Source organism: Narcine bancroftii, chromosome 1 (assembly GCF_036971445.1).
Source record: "Narcine bancroftii isolate sNarBan1 chromosome 1, sNarBan1.hap1, whole genome shotgun sequence".
NCBI classification, from domain to species: domain Eukaryota; kingdom Metazoa; phylum Chordata; class Chondrichthyes; order Torpediniformes; family Narcinidae; genus Narcine; species Narcine bancroftii.
In genome coordinates this window covers 335202278-335221340 of record NC_091469.1, presented here as the reverse complement: position 1 = coordinate 335221340, position 19063 = coordinate 335202278, and the positions used below count along the sequence as shown (strand labels likewise).

At 42.5% G+C, this 19063-nt stretch overlaps 1 protein-coding gene across 4 annotated transcripts in view; it reads right to left on the bottom strand.

Annotated features, from left to right (window-relative positions):
- LOC138748758 (pleckstrin homology domain-containing family G member 4B) overlaps positions 1 to 19063 on the bottom strand; it is a 224311-nt gene that overhangs the window by 130407 nt on the left and 74841 nt on the right. For all 4 annotated transcript variants that reach the window (XM_069909453.1, XM_069909469.1, XM_069909479.1 and 1 more), the window contains exon 2: positions 4025 to 4222. In XM_069909453.1, the coding sequence (XP_069765554.1) occupies positions 4025 to 4222 (198 nt within the window). The remainder of the gene's footprint in view (positions 1 to 4024; positions 4223 to 19063) is intronic.

Genomic DNA, 19063 nt, shown 5'->3' with positions numbered 1-19063 from the left:
AAATCCATGATCCAATTACACAGTGGTGTGTTGAGTCCCAGGACTTGGAGTTTGCTGATCAGTTTTGAGGGGATGAAGGTGTTAAATGCCAAATAATAGAAGATAAAGAGCATCCTGATGAATGTATCTTTACTGTCCGGGTGTTGCAGGGCTTTGTGTGTAGCCAGTGAGATGGCATCTGCCATAGATCTGTTGCTATGATAGGTGAACTAGAATGTATCCATGTCACCGCTCAGACAGGAGCTGATATGCTTCATCACCAGCCTTTCAAAACAGTTCATCACTGTTGATGTAAATGCAACTGGTCGATAGTCATTAAGGAAGGTTAATGCACTCTTCGTGGGCACAGGTATGATTGATGCCCATTTGAAACAGGTGGGTACCACACCCTTCTGCATTGAGATATTGAAGAAGGGCAGCACAGTTGGCGTAGCGGTTAACGCAACACCTTTATAATGCCAGTGATTGGGATCAGACTGAGGTTATAATCCCATGCTGTCTGTAAGGAGTTTGTACATTCTCCCTGTGTCTGCATGGATTTTCTCTAGGGCTCCATTATTTTTCCACCCTTCAAAGCATAGTGGGGGTGTAGGTTAATGGGGTGTAAATTGGGCGGCATGGACCTTACACCAAAATAGCCTATTACCATGCTGTATGTCTAAATATATTTGAACATTTTAAAAAATTTTAAATTTAAATTTACAATCCACGAATACATTGGTAAGTCGATCAGTACAGACGTTTAATACTCAGCCAGGTACTCACCCTCGGATTCACTCTCCTGAACGACATCCTCAGATAAGTGTACCTGGAGGTGCGGAGGGGTGGTTTTTCGCTGTTACTGTGGTCAAATTGGTGTGGGAGGCACCAAGATCCTCTGGGAGCAAAGCTTTGACAAGTGCTACTCATTGAATTTGTTTTCACAGCAGGTTATGGCATTTAGGCCATGCCACAACTGTCAGGTGTCCTTTGTTTTTCCATTTTCATTTGGAATCTCCACTTCACCAAGACAGGTCATACTTGCTCCTTTTGTATAGATCTGGATCTCTGGACTTAAGTGCCTGTGATCTGGCTCTCAGCACATTCTGGATTACATTGTTCATCCAGGACTTCTGGTTGAACCCTGAATGATTTGGTGGGGACACACTCATCCACAGCTGTTTTAATACACCCTCTCACTAAATTCACAAATTGCAACCTGAAAATTTGACATACATAATAGCATTTTTTCTCAAGGAATTTCAGTGGGGAGGAAAAAATAAAGTTCTGTTTTTATAAAGATTTTCAGTTCTCAAAAGGAGTGTTTACAAAGAAAAGCTGCATTATTGCCCTATTCATGTTGTGTGTAAAAGGAGGGGGGAAAAAAAGGTGGATTCGGTGTTTACGCTGAAAGCTGAAAAGCCAGATCATTCAGTCCTTTTATATAGCAGAGATTAACGAACCAGCCTCCCAGGGCAAAAGGGGCAGGATGTGTTGGACTGCAGCGCCGCCCTCTACTGTGAGGCACAGTGCTGAGGTTTTGTATGCATACTTCTCCATTACTGCAGACTTTTCAAATATTTTTTAAAAAATACTGTAATTTGTCTTATTTTGCTTGCCAATCAACAAATAAATCATAGTATTTAAGCATCTACTTTCCTCTGTTTGAATGGGAGCCAGCCGCACTCAGTATCAGAACGGACAGTGATTCTCTAGCAAAGTCAATTGCCAACAGAAGCAAACCGAACCAGACTATAAACCTTGCTAACATGATCTGTGCACTCACCGCTACAAATGTGAAATCCACACACTTGCTCTGTACCTCCTAAGATCAACCAAATCTAGTAACATAAAGCAATATGTAATAATAATGAATATCGGCACTAGGGAGATGAGGACTCCTTCAGACCACTCGATAGTTCGTTTGGTCCATTTTGATTAGTTACCACCTTGACAAAGTTTTGCAAAAATATATTCAAGGAGCAAGTTTATAAGAAGATAAAGTGAGTTCAGTAGTAAAAGTGTAGAAAATTTGATAAACAAGGATTTTAATGTGAGTTTTACGCTTATTACCCTGTCGCGGTGATCAGTCTCCCCGATGAAAGCCTCACTGTCACATCCAACTAGTGCCCAGCTCCCACATGACGTCTGTTTACTTGTCTTGACTGAAACTAATGTTAAAATGGCAAGACAAATGGCGGGGACATGCCGCAGTTAGAGAGGAAAGCCACCTGAGAAATCCGAGTCCATACACTGACCACTCCACTGAACCTGCAGCAGTTCCCCCTTTTGAACAGCTTTCAGCGGGTAATCCTTTTACATTCCAGGTGGAGCAACTTTGCTCCATCTCTGACAGTAGGTCCCTTGGCAGTGGAAACACGGAGGGAAATGGGCCCTTCAATACACCTTTTCTGCATTCATGCAAGTAAGTGAAGCGAATAAAAGACAAAGATAAGCTGTCTTTTAAGGGTCGATGTAAAATGGGCGAAAGAAAGCAATCTGAAAACAGCTGTCAAACTTCCATCAGAAGCAGAATTTTGATAGAGATCCATATTATCTTGCCTCTCCCAATTATTTATTTTATATCTAATAAACATAGTAAACAGACAATGAGGAAGAACCTACTGCAACCCAGGTTGTCCCCAAGTATTCATGCAGCAAATTAAATACTTTTGAAATGTACATGATGTTGTAATATAGAAAATGCAGCAGTTATTTGGTACATAGCAGGGTCCCACAATCTTAATCAGTTTGAGCAGAGGAATTAATAGGGGCCAAGATATCTGGGAACTCCACTGCTCTTTTATTCCGATTTTGAGGAAACTCTTACAGGATCTGAGAAAGTCTGCAAATGTCGTGATCATAGTTCAATACACAAATGTGCTGGAGAAACTCAGCAGATCGTGTCGCAAAGATATATAAACCAAAATTTTGGGCCTCAGCCCCGGCGTCAAGGCAAAAAGTAGGCAGGTGCCTGAACAAAAAAAGTGGGGGGGGGGGGGGGGGGCAGAGGGAGGAGCACAAGTCCATAAGCAAGAGATTGTAGGTGGAAAGTTTTGGTTTGAAGTCCCATTTAAAAGATTGTCCTCTACTCAACTGTTGCATGAAGGTATCAGTTTAGATTTAGTGACCTTGGAATGGGATTCAAAAATCTATAAACTTCTGACTCAGAGATGAGAAAGTTACCAACTGAGCAAAATAAAAACACAAAACTTAGTTCCATCTTTTTTTTGTTGCATTCTAGTAGACGCTTCACCATCATACTTACACGCTAGAGAGCGAGTGCAGCGCAGATTTTCAAGGTTAGTTCCCGGGATGGTAGGATTGACATATGCTGAAAGGTTAGAAAGACTGGGTTTATATGCGATGGAGTTTAGAAGGATGATGGAGGTATATAAGATTATCAAGGGGCTAGACAGGGTGAATTCGGATTACATGTTCCCAATGTTGGGAGAGACTAGGACAAGAGGGCATAGTTTAAGAATACAGGGAAGGCCCTTTAGGACAGAGATGAGGAGAAATTCATTTACCCAGAGAAGAGTGGATCTGTGGAATGCTTTCCCAGAGGGTGGTAGGGGCAGATTCACTGGATATGTTCAAGAAGGAGTTAGATAAGGCTCTTGTAGGCAGGGGAATTAAGGATTATGGAGATAAAGGCTGGAAATGGATACTGATAGTGAATGATCAGCCATGATCTGAAAAATGGCACCGGCTCGATGGGCCAATTGGCCTACTCCAGCACCTAGTGTCTATTGTCTATCAGTTCTGTTCTGTAAATCGCACCATCACATCTCATCAGCATATATAATTCACAGGATATCACCTGTTAGCAGCCAAGTATTTGCTTCTATTCTGAAGGTTGCTGCATGAAATCAAACACCAGCTTAAATATTGCTGTTCACCATCACACATGACTGGCTGCATTTAACAAGCTTGAGCTAACTAAATCTACTTTATTCTACCCAGACCAAGTTGCCGCATTGTCTCTGTTCCAGAAGCCACCAACAACGAATGCCCTTGTTCCCTCTGCTGACCTTCTACTTACACAAGTGTCCTGCTGAATGCACTGAAGAATTCTCTTGGCAGGAACCAGGAAATCAATCAGACAGCGGAGTCCGTCCCCTCGATACGACTTCTCCACTACATGGAATAGCTGCCACAGGACAGTGGCTGCAGTGACTTCAAATGGTGGGTAAAGAGCAGAAAGTGTGTTCTGTATGTAGGCATCAAGGGATTCCGAGTCCTGCAGGAATCCAAACAGAAAAATACATGAACCAATCTTGCTCTTTTCATCTGCATTTTCAAAAGAGATTTGACAGTGAAGTAATCATTTGTTTTAATTTCTTCAAAATAATAGAATGAAGAGAGAAACACATGAACAGTTTTGATAAAGGGTTTGATCTGAAATATTGAGAACCCATTCCTCTCCATGGATATTTGTCTGCTTTGTTTGCAAATCTGCAAACTATAAACTAACCAAAGTAATTCACAGCCTGTAAGGTTTTGTGATGTATAAAGCAGAGCAGCTAAATTGCATAGCAATGACCTCAAAAGACAACAGTGTTTTCCTGACAATTTCTGCCCATTGACTAATCATTTCTACCCATGGATGCTGTCTGGCCTGTTGCGATCCTCCAGCAATTCATTGCTTGCGCAATATTTTTGAAGTGTTGGTGAATAAATATTTATCTGTGGCAACACAGAAGTGTCTTGGCTCCCCAAAGTGAGCAGCTTCATAGCTCATTTAGCAGAGCAACCCTTCCTCACAGGAAGGTAAGAATCAAAGGGCAGCTGCTGGAAGTCTCGAACAGAAACAGGACCCATCTGTGGGAGTCAATGTTACAGCTCAGATACCCTTTGTCAGAACACTGACCTGAAAGGTTAACTCTGCTTCTTTTCCCACGGATGCTGCCTGACCTGTTGAGTACTTTCAGAATATTCTGCTTTTGTTTTAGACTTCCCCACAGTGCTGGTACTGGAGCAGAGTTGAAAAGAAAACAAAATCTGATTTGCAATTATTATGCGTCTTACATCTGGAAGTAAGATATTTAAAACTATGAAGGTGTTTCAGAATATAAATTTAACATTTAAACATTCAGCATGGCAACAGGCCCTTTCGGTCCATGACACCATGCTACCCAATTATACACAATTGGCCTATAACCCCCAGTACATTTTTGAAAGGTGGGAAGAAACTGGAGCACTCAGAGGAAACCTACGCCACCACGGGGAGAATGTACAAACTCCTTACAGACAGCACAGGATTCAAACCCCAGTCTTGATCGCCTGCACCGTAACGGCATTGCACTAACCGTGCGCTAACCGTGCTGGCCAAGGGCACATTTATTTGTTGGGGTTATATAAAACTAAGGATTATGGCTTTCCTGATAAATTGTAAAGATAACAAATGCTAGTAAATATTGGAAAAAGTGGAGAACTGGAAAATATTGTTTTCCCAACTGGAACTTTAGATCAAAAGGATCAGTTGAACTCAATAGCATGGATGGATGTGACAAGTAATTAAGAAGAAAAATAATAGGTTCTACTTAAGAATTAAAGGTGCACAGAATTAAGAAAGGAGGAAAGTGTTGAAGTCCATAAACCATTTAGACCAAAAGGATTACTTCTGTGCCTCAATCCTATACACTTCCATATAATTCAACAGACAACAAAGAATTCCAGTTTTAAGCATTGTTTTTAGTCACGAGGTTCACGTTTTTGCAACAATAGCAAAAATATTTTTTCTACAATTCCTTCTGCGGGTGAAGAATTAATGCTGTTGAACCTTAGACTTTGGCAAGGCATAAGCGAGCCTCTGCCAAAACAATGCTATCCTGTGGCATGAAAAAGATTCCTGGAGCCTGGCATTGTCTGTTCTGATAAAATCTGGTGTGAACGAAAGGCCACTGGCAACAGAAAAGGAAGCAATCAAATTCATATTGTGGAGGGAAGAGAGGTAATTTTTATTTCATTTCTTTCTTCCATAAGTATCTAAACCTCCCAGAGACACAGGACCCATTTCAATTTGCCTACAGAAGAAACTGTTCCACAGATGATGCTATAGCCTTGTCCTTTCACTCCATCATGATCCACCTGGTGAACGACGCCTCATATGCCAGGTTGTTGTTCATTGACTTCAGCTCAGCATTCAATAGGATCATTCCCCAGAGAGTGGTGGAGAAACTGTCATCACAGGAACTCAACACTCCTCTCTGTAACTAGATTTGGACTTCCCAACAGAAAGACCTCAGTCTGTTTGGGTCAGTATCTCTGTGCTCAGCTTGCTCCTGTTCACGTTACTGACCCGTGACTGCATCGCCAGATCCACCTCCAACAGTGTCATCAAGTTTGCAGATGACACAAATGTATTTGGCCTCATCAGCAACAATGAGTCACACTACAGAGAAGAGGAGGAAAATCTTGTGCTATGGTGCAATAACAACAACCTGAGTCTCAACGTGCACAAGACCGAGGAGATGATCGTGGATATCAGGAGGACCAGGAATGGCCATCCTCGACTACACATCAACAACTCTGTAGTGGAGAGAGTGGATAGAACCGAGTTACTTGGAGTTCACTTGACTAGTGACCTATCAGCAGGAAGGTAAAACAGTGACTTCACTTCTTTGAGAAGTCTGAAGTGGACAAGGCTACTGGCCACCATTACGTTAACCTTCTATAGGAGCTCTATTGAGAGCATCCTGGCTGGCTGCATCAGAGTGTGGTACAGTTGCTGCATAGAAATGGACCTTGCACACAGCATCTTTCAACTTCAGTTGGAAAAGAGGTACAGGAGTATTAGAGCCTGAACCACCCGACTAAGGAACAGCTCTTCCCACAGGCAGTGAGAATGCTGAACAACCAAAGGAGCTGCTCGCATTAACCACCCAAGACTCAAATATTCAGGAAACCATATTTATTTATTTATTGGATATATGAATACTTATCCTGCACATGCATTGTTTGTCTGTTTGTGTGTCAAATCTGATTGTGTGTCTGCATGTTTTCCAGGACTGGAGAATACTGTTTCGTCGTCGGTTGCACTTGTGCAATCAGATGACAATAAACTTGACTTGTGCTCCAAAAAATGGTCAAGTGGTCATTCTTCTGAGTACATTTATGACACAACTACTTTATATTTCCCACATCCTACATCATACAATTCCATTCATAAGTCAATTGTTAATGCTTAATTGTGGGTAAGAATGAGAAAGTAATATTTACAGTGCCCTATTCAGTGATGGTGGTAGGGTAAGCATAGATTTTAAGGTTCACTGCTTCTATCCTGTTACACCTTTCACCCAAACTAGAAGTGATGGATTTGTGCCAGATGAAAAATGTCAGCAGCAGATCCCAAGCTGACACCCTAATGCTGAGAGAATATGTATTCTATCAATGGTGCCACAGATAAGGCAGTGAATATTAATTCTTCAACCAATGCTATCAAGCCTGATAAATTCTCCTTCATAGTTGGTTAAAAACATCAATTGAATAATGAGTTCTTGTGTGTGTGTGTGTGTGTGTGTGTGTGTGTACATCTGCAATAATGCATCACATCCTTCTGTGAACCCAAGGAGGAACATCGTTGAAGTACCAAGCACCACTTCACCAGATAGAATATATAGAGCATAGAACAGTACAGCAGAGCAACAGGCCCTTCTGCCCATTAAATCTGCACAGAACACAATGCCAAATTAAAATGAAATTCTGCTGCTTGCACATGGTGCATAACCCTCTATTCCCTGCATGTCTATACAGAAGCCTATTAAATACATCTATTGTATCTGCTTCATTCACTACCCTAATGGCCAACCCAGGCTAACATATTTGCTTGCTCATCTTCTTTAAACTCCCTCCTACCATCCTAAACTCAAGTCCTCTGATACAAGATTTTTTTTTTTCCCTGGGATTACATTTCCGACTATCTACCATCTCATAATTTTATAAACCAAAATCCAATCTCTCTTCAGCCTTAGATGCTAGAAAGAAAACAGCCGAAGTCTGTCCATCCTCTCTCGACAACTCATACCCTCTAATCCAAGAAGTATTCTGGTCAATCATTTTCAAAGCCTTCACAAATTTCCTGTAAAGGGATAATCAGAATTGCATGCAACACTGCAAGAGCAGACTAACCGATGTTGCATATAGCTGAAAAAAGACTTCTTTACTCTGATATGTAATGCCACAACCAATAACAGCAAGCATACCACATACCTTCTTTCCCACCTTATGTACTTGTGTGGCCAATTTCAGGGAGCTATGGTCCTGCTCTGCGGAACCCTTTGCATACCAGTACTTTTAAAATTCCTGCCCCCAACTGTTTATATTTCTCTTCCTCCTGATCCCTCAACATACAACTTGGACCATTTCAGATCACCTCCTGCCACTTCTCTGCCCGTGTCTGTAACTGATCTATATCCTGCTATATTCTTGGGCAGCCCTCTTCCCTGTCCACAACTCCACCAATCTTTGAATCATCTGCAAACTTACCAAGTAACCCACCTACTCTCTCGTCCAAGTCATTTATACAAATCACAAACAAGGACACCAACATCAATCCCTGCAGACCACTACTGGCCACAGACATCCACTCAGAGTAATTTCCTTCCATTACTAATCTCTTTCCTTCTATTGGTATGCCACTTCCAACCCCAAACTATCAATTCATTATGGATCCAATGCAGCTTTAATTTCTTGATCAGTCTACCATGAGGGACATTGTCAAATGTCTTTCTGAAGTTAATGTAGACAACATCCACTGCCCTGTCCTCATCAACCTTCTTTGTTGCCTCCTCAAAACCATGGTTTCATCTGGTTCTATATGTGCAGTAAGATGATAATGAATTTGGACAGAGGCAGACAGTGGCACGACTGGCACGAGATGTACAGAATGGCCAGAGATACACTCATCATTTCTGGGGGCATGTGGGGCTGCAGGAGGTATCAATGTTATGGAAGGATGAAGTTGTTGAGGAATTTGAGCATGAGGTTAAAAATGTTACAATCGAAGCATGGCCAAACTAAGGTCACATAACAGACTGCCTTGATGAAAGGATCTGGCCCAAAATGTTGACCATTCTTTTTCTCCAGTCGATGCTGTTTGAAGTGCTGAGTTCCTCCAGCAAACTGTCTTTGAAAGATTTGGGGTGATGGATAAATGGGAATTGGTTGAGATTGAAACTGCAGAAAACTTGATATTTCAAATATTCAGAGGGTGGAAACTTTGAGGCAAGCCGAGGGAATATCAGAATATCAGAGCATAGAGTCAACAAAATTAAGCAAGGATTTGAGCAATAAATGTTGCGAGGAAGTGGAGACTTATGCAAATTTTCAGAGGTGAAAGGATATCGAAGCAGTCTGTCTGAAGACTCAGTCGTTACAGCCGTTGACAGAATCGTCAATCTCTACTCTGTGGTTAGATCCAGTTCAGGTGCTGCTTGGAATTGCAACAAGTGCCTCAGCAACCCACACCAGATAGAGACGGGTATCCAATTGCCCTGATGGAAGGTGGGGATTGGAGCTGGTTACAATTTAGAATCACAAGAGAAGAATAATCTGTTGGATGAAGCTCTCCGAGACTGATGACTTCCAAGGACTTGAAAGCCAATGTGCACACATGCATATCAAAGACTTGCAATGATAAGGCACCACACAGAAATGCGCAAAATCCTAAAACAACTGAAAACTAAAAGAGTGGGCATGCCAGAAATCTGAATTAAAACAGAAAGTTTGAGAAATATTCAGCAGGTAAACAAGACGTCTGCAGAAGCTGGAAAACTGGAGCAACTTGAAGAGTGATGGAGGAACTCAGCAGGTCAGGCAGCATCAGTGGAAAGCAATAGACATCAACATAACTGGCCTAAAACTCCTGAGGAAGGGCTCTTGGCATGAAACATCAACATCTATTGCTTTCCACCGATGCTGCATGACGCACCAAGTTACTCCAGCACCTGAGTGCTGCTCCAAAAATATTCAGCAAGGTTTGGAAGGATTTCAGGAACAGAGGAGCAAGATTTATATTTCAGCTCAGTGACCTTGCATCATCAATAGCAGATATTAGAAACTAAGCATGTTTTAAGAAGGGGGAAGAAGTGAAGAAAACCAAAAAAATGCTTGTGATAGAGGGAGACCAAGAGAGATTATATGGCACAAATAGCTGTTGATTCTGGCTGGTGAGGGTCTGCTGATTGTCGTTGAGGTGTGTAGAAATGATAAAGTAGGACAAATCAAAGTCAGAAAAGTCGGTAAGTTGATTGGCTATTATAAATTGACCCTTGTATTGGAGACAATTTGTAGAATCTGAGGAGGGGAATTTTGATGGAAATGTGAGAATAGATGAGATTAGTGCTGCAGGAGTGTACATCAGTGCTGGATAGAGAGCACACCGTGGGTTGAAGGGCTCATTTCCATGCTGCATGGCTCTATAGCTTTGCTAATTACATTAATTTCATTCACAGCAGTCATCTTGAACTTTTAAATGGTCTTCACTTTAATTTTCTATCCCACTCTGACTTCGTCCCCAATGAAGATCAACATAAGCTCACGGAACAACAACTCATAATCTGATCCAGCACATTACAGGCCTGGCCAGTTTTGATAAAAAGCCACCAGCCTATAATGTTAACTCGGTTCTTTTCTCTCTGCAGATGCCGGCTGATCTGCTGAATATTTCCAGCATTCTCTTTTATTTTAGATTCCAGCGACTGTAGTTTCTGCTGATTAATTTTTTGTGATGAATATTTGCCAGGAAAGGATTCAGGGATGAAATTGCAGGGAAAATCCATTTAGTGACTGGCAGTCACTTGACTCCTATTCAAGTCCATTTGTTTTATGTACAATGTCCTTCATCATGCCCTTCATATAATTTAGTTGGTCTGAAAGTGAATGATTGTAGAAAGATAAAAAAAACACTTAACCCTTGACACATTACATAATGGGTTCACCTGAACTCAGATTATATTGCTACAGACCACTTAGTTGTGACACCATTAATCTTCTCAGAAAAAGAACAGATTGATTTTGGGAACTCACTGCAGTTGGTTCAGTCAACCAGGTTTGAATGTTAAACAGATGTGTCAACACATCGAGATTTTTCCAAAGAAATTAATGGGAACCCAAGCTCATTCCATCACGTTCCTTTCCCATCTGATTACACCATTATATGTGTCAACACATTGAGATTTTTCCAAAAAAATTAATGGGAACCCAAGCTCATTCCATCACGTTCCTTTCCCATCTGATTACTCCACTATAGGAACAAATAGAAATACCAAACAGAGTTGACAATGGGTGATTAATTAAAGCTGATGCGCTCAAAGCTGATCTCCTGACCATAATTTTGGTACAGTTTTACACTCTCAATGGACACAATTACAGAAACCTGATTAACTTAGTGAAAACACAATGATGGAGAAATTCAGTAGGCTAAAGATTGTCCTTTATATCTTCTTCTTCTTTGGCTTGGCTTCGCGGACGAAGATTTATGGAGGGGGTAAATGTCCACGTCAGCTGCAGGATCGTTTGTGGCTGACAAGTCCGATGCGGGACAGGCAGACACGATTGCAGTGGTTGCAGGGGAAAATTGGTTAGTTGGGGTTGGGTGTTGGGTTTTTCCTCCTTTGCCTTTTGTCAGTGAGGTGGGCTCTGCGGTCTTCTTCAAAGGAGGTTGCTGCCCGCCGAACTGTGAGGCGCCAAGATGCACGGTTTGAGGCGATATCAGCCCACTGGCGGTGGTCAATGTGGCAGGCACCAAGAGATTTCTTTAGGCAGTCCTTGTACCTTTTCTTTGGTGCACCTCTGTCACGGTGGCCAGTGGAGAGCTCGCCATATAACACGATCTTGGGAAGGCGATGGTCCTCCATTCTGGAGACATGACCCACCCAGCACAGCTGGATCTTCAGCAGCGTGGACTCGATGCTGTCGACCTCTGCCATCTCGAGTACTTCGACGTTAGGGATGAAAATGCTCCAATGAATGTTGAGGATGGAGCGGAGACAACGCTGGTGGAAGCGTTCTAGGAGCCGTAGGTGATGCCGGTAGAGGACCCATGATTCGGAGCCGAACAGGAGTGTGGGTAATGACAACAGCTCTGTATACGCTTATCTTTGTGAGGTTTTTCAGTTGGTTGTTTTTCCAGACTCTTTTGTGTAGTCTTCCAAAGGCGCTATTTGCCTTGGCGAGTCCGTTGTCTATCTCGTTGTCGATCCTTGCATCTGATGAAATGGTGCAGCCGAGATAGGTAAACTAGTTGACCGTTTTGAGTTTTGTGTGCCCGATGGAGATGTGGGGGGGCTGGTAGTCATGGTGGGAAGCTAGCTGATGGAGGACCTCAGTTTTCTTCAGGCTGACTTCCAGGCCAAACATTTTGGCAGTTTCCGCAAACAGGACGTCAAGCGCTGAAGAGCTGGCTCTGAATGGGCAACTAAAGCGGCATCGTCTGCAAAGAGTAGTTCACGGACAAGTTTCTCTTGTGTCTTGGTGTGAGCTTGCAGGCACCTCAGATTGAAGAGACTGCCATCCGTGCGGTACTGGATGTAAACAGCGTCTTCATTGTTGAGGTCTTTCATGGCTTGGTTCGGCATCATGCTGAAGAAGATTGAAAAGAATGTTGGTGCGAGAACACAGCCTTGCTTCACGCCATTGTTAATGGAGAAGGGTTCAGAGAGATCATTGCTGTATCTGACCCGACCTTGTTGGTTTTCGTGCAGTTGGATAACCATGTTGAGGAACTTCGGGGGGCATCCGATCCGATGCGCTCTAGTATTTGCCAAAGCCCTTTCCTGCTCACGGTGTCGAAGGCTTTGGTGAGGTCAACAAAAAAGCAAAGATAAAAATACATAACCAACATTTTGGGCTTGACCTTTCATCAAAGTATGGAAAAATGTCAGAATAAAAAGGCAGGGAATCAAAGGTAGGAGATAAAAGAAGGGAGGGCACAGCAGCAAGTAAGGGGGAGGAGGGATGGCCGGGTGAATAGAGAAGGAAGTGGGTGGAGAGCTGAGAGAGAGGTCAGAGGAAGGGAAGGAGAGCATGGCAGCAGGAAACGGAGAAGTCGATGTCAATGCCATCTGACTGGAGAGTGCCCAGACAGAAAATCAGGTGTTGTTCCTCCAATTTACGGGTGTTCTTGGTGGAATGGTATATGAGGCCATGGACAGACGTGAGTATGGCAGTGGGATGCAGAATTGAAATGGGTGGCCACTGGGAGGTTCTTGTCACTGGTGAGGACAAGAACCTCCCAGTCTCTCCGATGTAAAGAAGGCCACAAAGGGTGCAGTAAGTCAATGCTGCGGATACACAAGTGAAGTGTTGCCTCTCTTGAAAGGCCTATTTGGGGCCATGGACTGTGGTACCTCCTGCGACCACAGGGGAAGGTACCGGGGGTGATTGGTAGGGCTGGATGGGTACATGAGGGAGTCTCGGAGGCATAGAAGGGAGGAGAGGGGAAGATGTGTCTGGTAGTGGGATCCTGTTTTAATTGCCGGAAATTCCGGAGGACAATGTATTGGATGCGGACACTGGTGGGGTGGTAGGTGAGGACAAGGGGAATCCTGTGTTTGTTGAGTCTGGGGGCAGAGGAGACCATGCAAATGAGCAGGAAATGGAGGAAATGTGGGCGAGGGCTGAGTTGATGGTAGTGGAAGGAAAGCCATGTTTATGGAAGAAGGCAGACATTTCAGAAGATCTGGACAAGAAGGCCTAATCCTGGGAACAGATGCAGTGGAGACAGAGAGATTGCAGGGGGCAGGGTGTGAGAAAGTATAGTCGAGGTAATTATGGGAGTTAGTAGGTTTTTAATACATGTCATTGAAAGGCTCATCTCCCAAGATGGACACAGGAAGATTCAGAAAGGGGAGAGTGATGTCAGGGATGGACCAGGTAAGCTTGAGATCTTTAACTCTCAGATTGATCAAAACTAACACAGTCAATCTAACACAGTAAAATTGCCTGGTTCATTGCAAACTGCAGAATTTTCATTTCATGAGCTTATCTTGTGTAGAGGTACATGAGAGATGGCAGATGCTGGAACCTGCAGCAAAAAACAAATCTGTTTGCAGGTTAAAGAATAGTCAATGCTTCAGGTTGGAACCCTCCATCAAAACTAATCTTAAATGGTCTAATAAACATTTACATATACAAATTACATCTTCTCACTAAAATGGATTGCAATGAGATGCAGGTCCTGATATCTTCAGAGAAAGGTAACATTCCATTGCCATCAACCCTAACACCAAATCCTTCTCTTAAATTGTAGTTTAATTTATGATTAAAGGACAAGGAGAATGAAAATTCCAATCTTTGTGAAAGCAAAGGTTAATGCTTAATCTCCTGTTAATGTGCAGTAATATTTCTCAAGTTCAAGTTTATTATCATCTGACTATACATATAAAACCTGATAAAAGTGTTTCCCCAGACCACAGTGCACACACATACACACACAGTAAATAACAATCGCATACATACCAAAAGATAAATTTTAAATAAATGTATATAATTTTTTTGGGGATGACTTACTCAATTGCAGGAAACTGTTCATCAGTATTACAGCCTGCATGAATAAGCTACTTCCCCAGAGTGGCAATCCTGTTTTAATGGTCCTGCACCTCCTTCTTGGCTTTAGTTGTTATGTGCACAATGGAAAGGCTCTTCTATAATTCTATGAGCCCTATTTAAGCATCGCTCATCAATAGAGGAGAGGGACGGTCCTAATGATCTTATGATGATTTTATGATTATGGCCATTTTGATGATCATCTGTATCCAGTCCAATGCTTTGTAGCTTCCACCTCACACTATGATGCAGCCAGACAGAACACACTCAATTGTGGTCCTGTAAAATGGTGTCATGATGAGGGCTGCTAGTCTCGCCCTTCTCAACTTCCTGAGGAAGTTTAGGTGCTGCTGTGCCTTCCTGACTAATGAGGTGTTGTGGGTCCAAGATAGACTGTGCTTTATATGCACTCCATAGAACTTTGTGCTCTCCACGACAGGATCATCAATGTATAATGGAGAATGATTGACATTCATCCTCCTGAAGTCCACAATCATCTCCTTTGCCTTGCCCACAACAAGACTTAGGTTGTTATTCCTGCTCCATTTTATGAACCACCCATCCTTCTCTCTGTAATGTGACTCATTATCATTGCCAATGAGGTCAACTCCTGTTGTACCATTTACAAATTTGATACTTCTGTTAAAACTGAAACTAGCAGTTTAATTGTGAGCCAGCAGGTCGAACAGTAGTGACTGAGGTGCGCCAGTGTTCAGTGTGATGGAACCTGATATTCTGCTACCAACCTGGTCAGACTGTGGCCTTTTGGTCAAGAAGTCCAGAATCCAGTTGCAGAGAGGGGTATTGAATCACAGCAAGGACAGTTTATCCACAAGTCTCTGATGTATGATCGTGTTGAATGCCGAGCTGAAGTCAGTGAATGCCTGATCTATGAGGCATTGTCTACTTGGTGGGTCAAGATCTATGAAACGGTTTGAATCGTAGGCAAACTGGAACAGGTTCAGCTGGAAGGTGTGATCAGATCCTTTCTATTATCAGTCATTGAAAGCACTTCATAGTTGTAGACATCAGTACCCCGGGCGGTAGTCATTTAGTCCAGTTACCATCACTCTCTTCTGCAACTGGATGATGTGGCTGCGTTGAATCCTGTGAGGGTGCCTGTTCTTCACGGGTGATAAAGTTTTCTTTGGTGTCACATTGTTTTTCTCATCAAACTGTGCGGAGAAGGTATCCAACCTGACAGGAAGGGAGGCATCATTGTCATTGACCCCCAGGGCTGACTTGTGATTTGAACACCCTGCCTCATGGGCCTCAAATTGCCTGTGTCACATGGGTGTCTGTGAATTCTCTGTGTGTACCCCTATTTAACAACATCAGATTCAAAAAGAATCTATCATTTATCATCTCCAATAGATCAGGAATCCTAACTGTAACATACTATGCAGGAATAGATCATTCTGGATCAATAAAGATTAAAATTCACCAGCTAAAATTGGGTGTAATTGGGAGACACGAATTTCACAGGCTGCAAGGGCTTTCTTCTGTACTATATCATTAAAAAATATTAAAACATTGGGTAGGCCTCAAAATCATATGCATGTTCGAACTCTACTTATTTTACAGGCGAAACACAGAAGAGATTTTTGTGTATATGGCAGTAAATGAAATCTTGAACCTGACATAACCAAATTTTCCAAGGCGAATTTAAAGAAAATCTGCAGCAGAAAATCTGGTCCCCAAAGGCAAAACCCCTTGTCATCATGTTCCTACATCTGGTTCCAAGTGTTCCTTGCCAATGAAGAAGTCTCTTTGTCAGGACTTGTGTTTCGAGGAGACTGATTAATAACTGACTTCAAAGATTAGTCATTAACTTAATTTTCATGCCGTCAACAGGATAATGAAAAGCCAATGAGGTGGCATTAATATTGCAATAATCAGTGAAACCTATGTTTCTATTTTCCTCACCAAATGAAATTAAATGGTTAGATAAGTTTGCTTGAGAGCTGTGTAATCAAATTGGATGCATATCATGTTTTGCTCAGTATAAATAGAGTATGTGGAAAGAATAAAATGCCAACCTGTTCAAGTCAAGTCACATTTACTTGTCATTCATTCCATAACAATTGCAGTGTACAGTGAAAACGAGATAGCATTTCTCCAGATCGTGGAGCTGTTTATTTACAAGGCTAAACTACATCAGAAACTTTTTTTTATAAATAACATATCACTTATAAGTATCATGTTACATATGCTAGCCCTGGGTCCCCAGAGTTCAGAAGCCTCACAGCATTGGGGGGGGGGAACTGTTTCGCAATCTGACCGTGAGGGCCCTCATGGTTTGGTACCTCTTCCTGGATGGCGGGGGTGGGGGGGGGGGGGGGGGCGGTGGAGCCCTTCAAAATGTTTACGACTTTCTGCAAACAATAGACATTATAACTGCCCATCACGGCAGGAGGAGAGAGTCCCCATTAATCTCCTCAGCAGTCTTTACTATCTGCTGCAGGGACTTGCATTCTGGGATGATGCAGTTCCCGAACCAGGTGGTGATGAAGTTATATAGGATGTTCTCAGTGCATCCCCTGTAGAATGTAGTGAGGGTGGAGGGTGGAAACTGGACTTTCCTCAACCTCCACAGGAAGTAAAGGCATTGATGGGCCTTCATGGCAATGGATCTGGTGTTGGGGTACCAGAAGAGATTTTCCACTAGTGCCCGCCAAGGAATTTGGTGCTCTTGACTACCTCGACGGAGGAGCCATCAATGGTCAGTGGGAAGTAGTCTCCCTGTGCTCTCCTGAAGTCAACCACCATCCCCTTTGTTTTGTTGTAGGTGTAGGTTGTTGTCTCTGCACCAGTCTGTTAGTGTTACAGCACATAAATTATCTCTACACCTTTCGGATTATTTATGCTTCACAAAACAGTGAGACAAAACAGTTAATCTTAAATTAAATACCTGTCTGCACTTTACAAGAGTCCACCTGGTGTGGTCAGGTACAGACACCTTCAGCATTTGTAAAGACACAGGGGAAATGGATTTCCAACTGATCGCAGGCTTTTCATGTCAGATGTTAGGTGAATCTGTCCAGACGTGACACTGACACACTCGGCTAAACTTTCCTTTGATCTGAACTCTATAAACTAGACGAATTGTTCGGCATGAATGCTCCAGGCTAGTCAATGTACAGTGGTAAAGATGCTTTCATTCACTCCCCTGTAGCTTGATACCTAATTTCCTCCCACAGCAGAAAGACAGAGCATTTAAGCAAACAAAAGAGAAAGAGCCCATCCATTATCTGATTTGAACAAAGCTGTGTTGATCAGCTACATTGGTAGATATGAATGCTTTTCCAAAAACAACTTACATAAACTACAGCAAAAACCATGGAGAAAAACAATTTACTCAGACTTCAAGGCCATAGGCGCTAAAAAGTCATTTTTACTTAATTATGGTGCACCACTGAATAACAGCCTGAACAATAAATCTTCCAAGTACTAGGTGAAAAAAAAGTAGCTAAAAGATTAACCCCCTAGCTGATTACGCTCATCGGATCTGCACTGGCATTACATCTACATCACCAGTTAGTATATTGGTAATGATAATGAGTTTATTGTCATACACATTGTTCAAAGTATGCACCAAAATTCTCACTTGCAAAAAAACATCTAAAATAGTATACATTATTTTACTGTACAGAAAGATAACATAAACAGAAGATAGAGAGATAGTTAATAAATATACCATAGGGGGGGAAAAAATGTGGTGTTACCATTGTCCAGATAGGCCTTTTGGTGGTGCTGGAGTAGTTTATGGTTAGGGTACTAAGAAGAGGTTCAAGAGACATTGGCGGGTGGGGGGGGGGGAGGAAAGCCTGTTCTTAAGTAAAGGATTTTCCTGTAAATCATGTCACTCCAGATGATCAAAAATCATTAAACCCATCTTGCTTCTGATCATAGAACTGTATAGAACAGGAGCAGGCCCGATGGCTCACGATGTCTGCATCCAAATTAAACTAAAACTCTGCTGCCTGCACATGATACATATGCCTCTAGAACCTGCATAGTTATGTACCTAACAACCTAACAATAAACCTTTAAAACAGTACTAACATATAGGCTCCTTGATTCTGCATGTCTTTGTGCATTGTGCAGTTTGATCCTGGATTTCCTTTCCTCTTGACCGTAGTCAGTTTGGATTGGCAAAAACAGTTCGTTCACAACTCTACCAGCACCTGAGCACCACAGGGATGAGTACTTAGGACACTATTGCGGCGGAGAGAGCCAAGGTGCTCAACAAAGCAATCTCTCAGTCTGCGTCCAGTCTCCCCGATGTAGAGGAGTCCACAATGGGAGTACTGGATGCAACAGATGACCCTGCAGAAATGTTGCTTCACTTGGAAGGATTGTTTGGGGCTCTGAATGATGGACTTTTCTGATCAGTTTTGAGGGGATGATGGTGTTAAATGTCAAACTATATGCATCTTTGCTGTCCAGGTGTTCCAGGGCTTTGTAAGAGCCAGTGAGATGGCATCCACCACAGATCTGTTTGTACGATAGGCAAACTGGAATACATCTATGT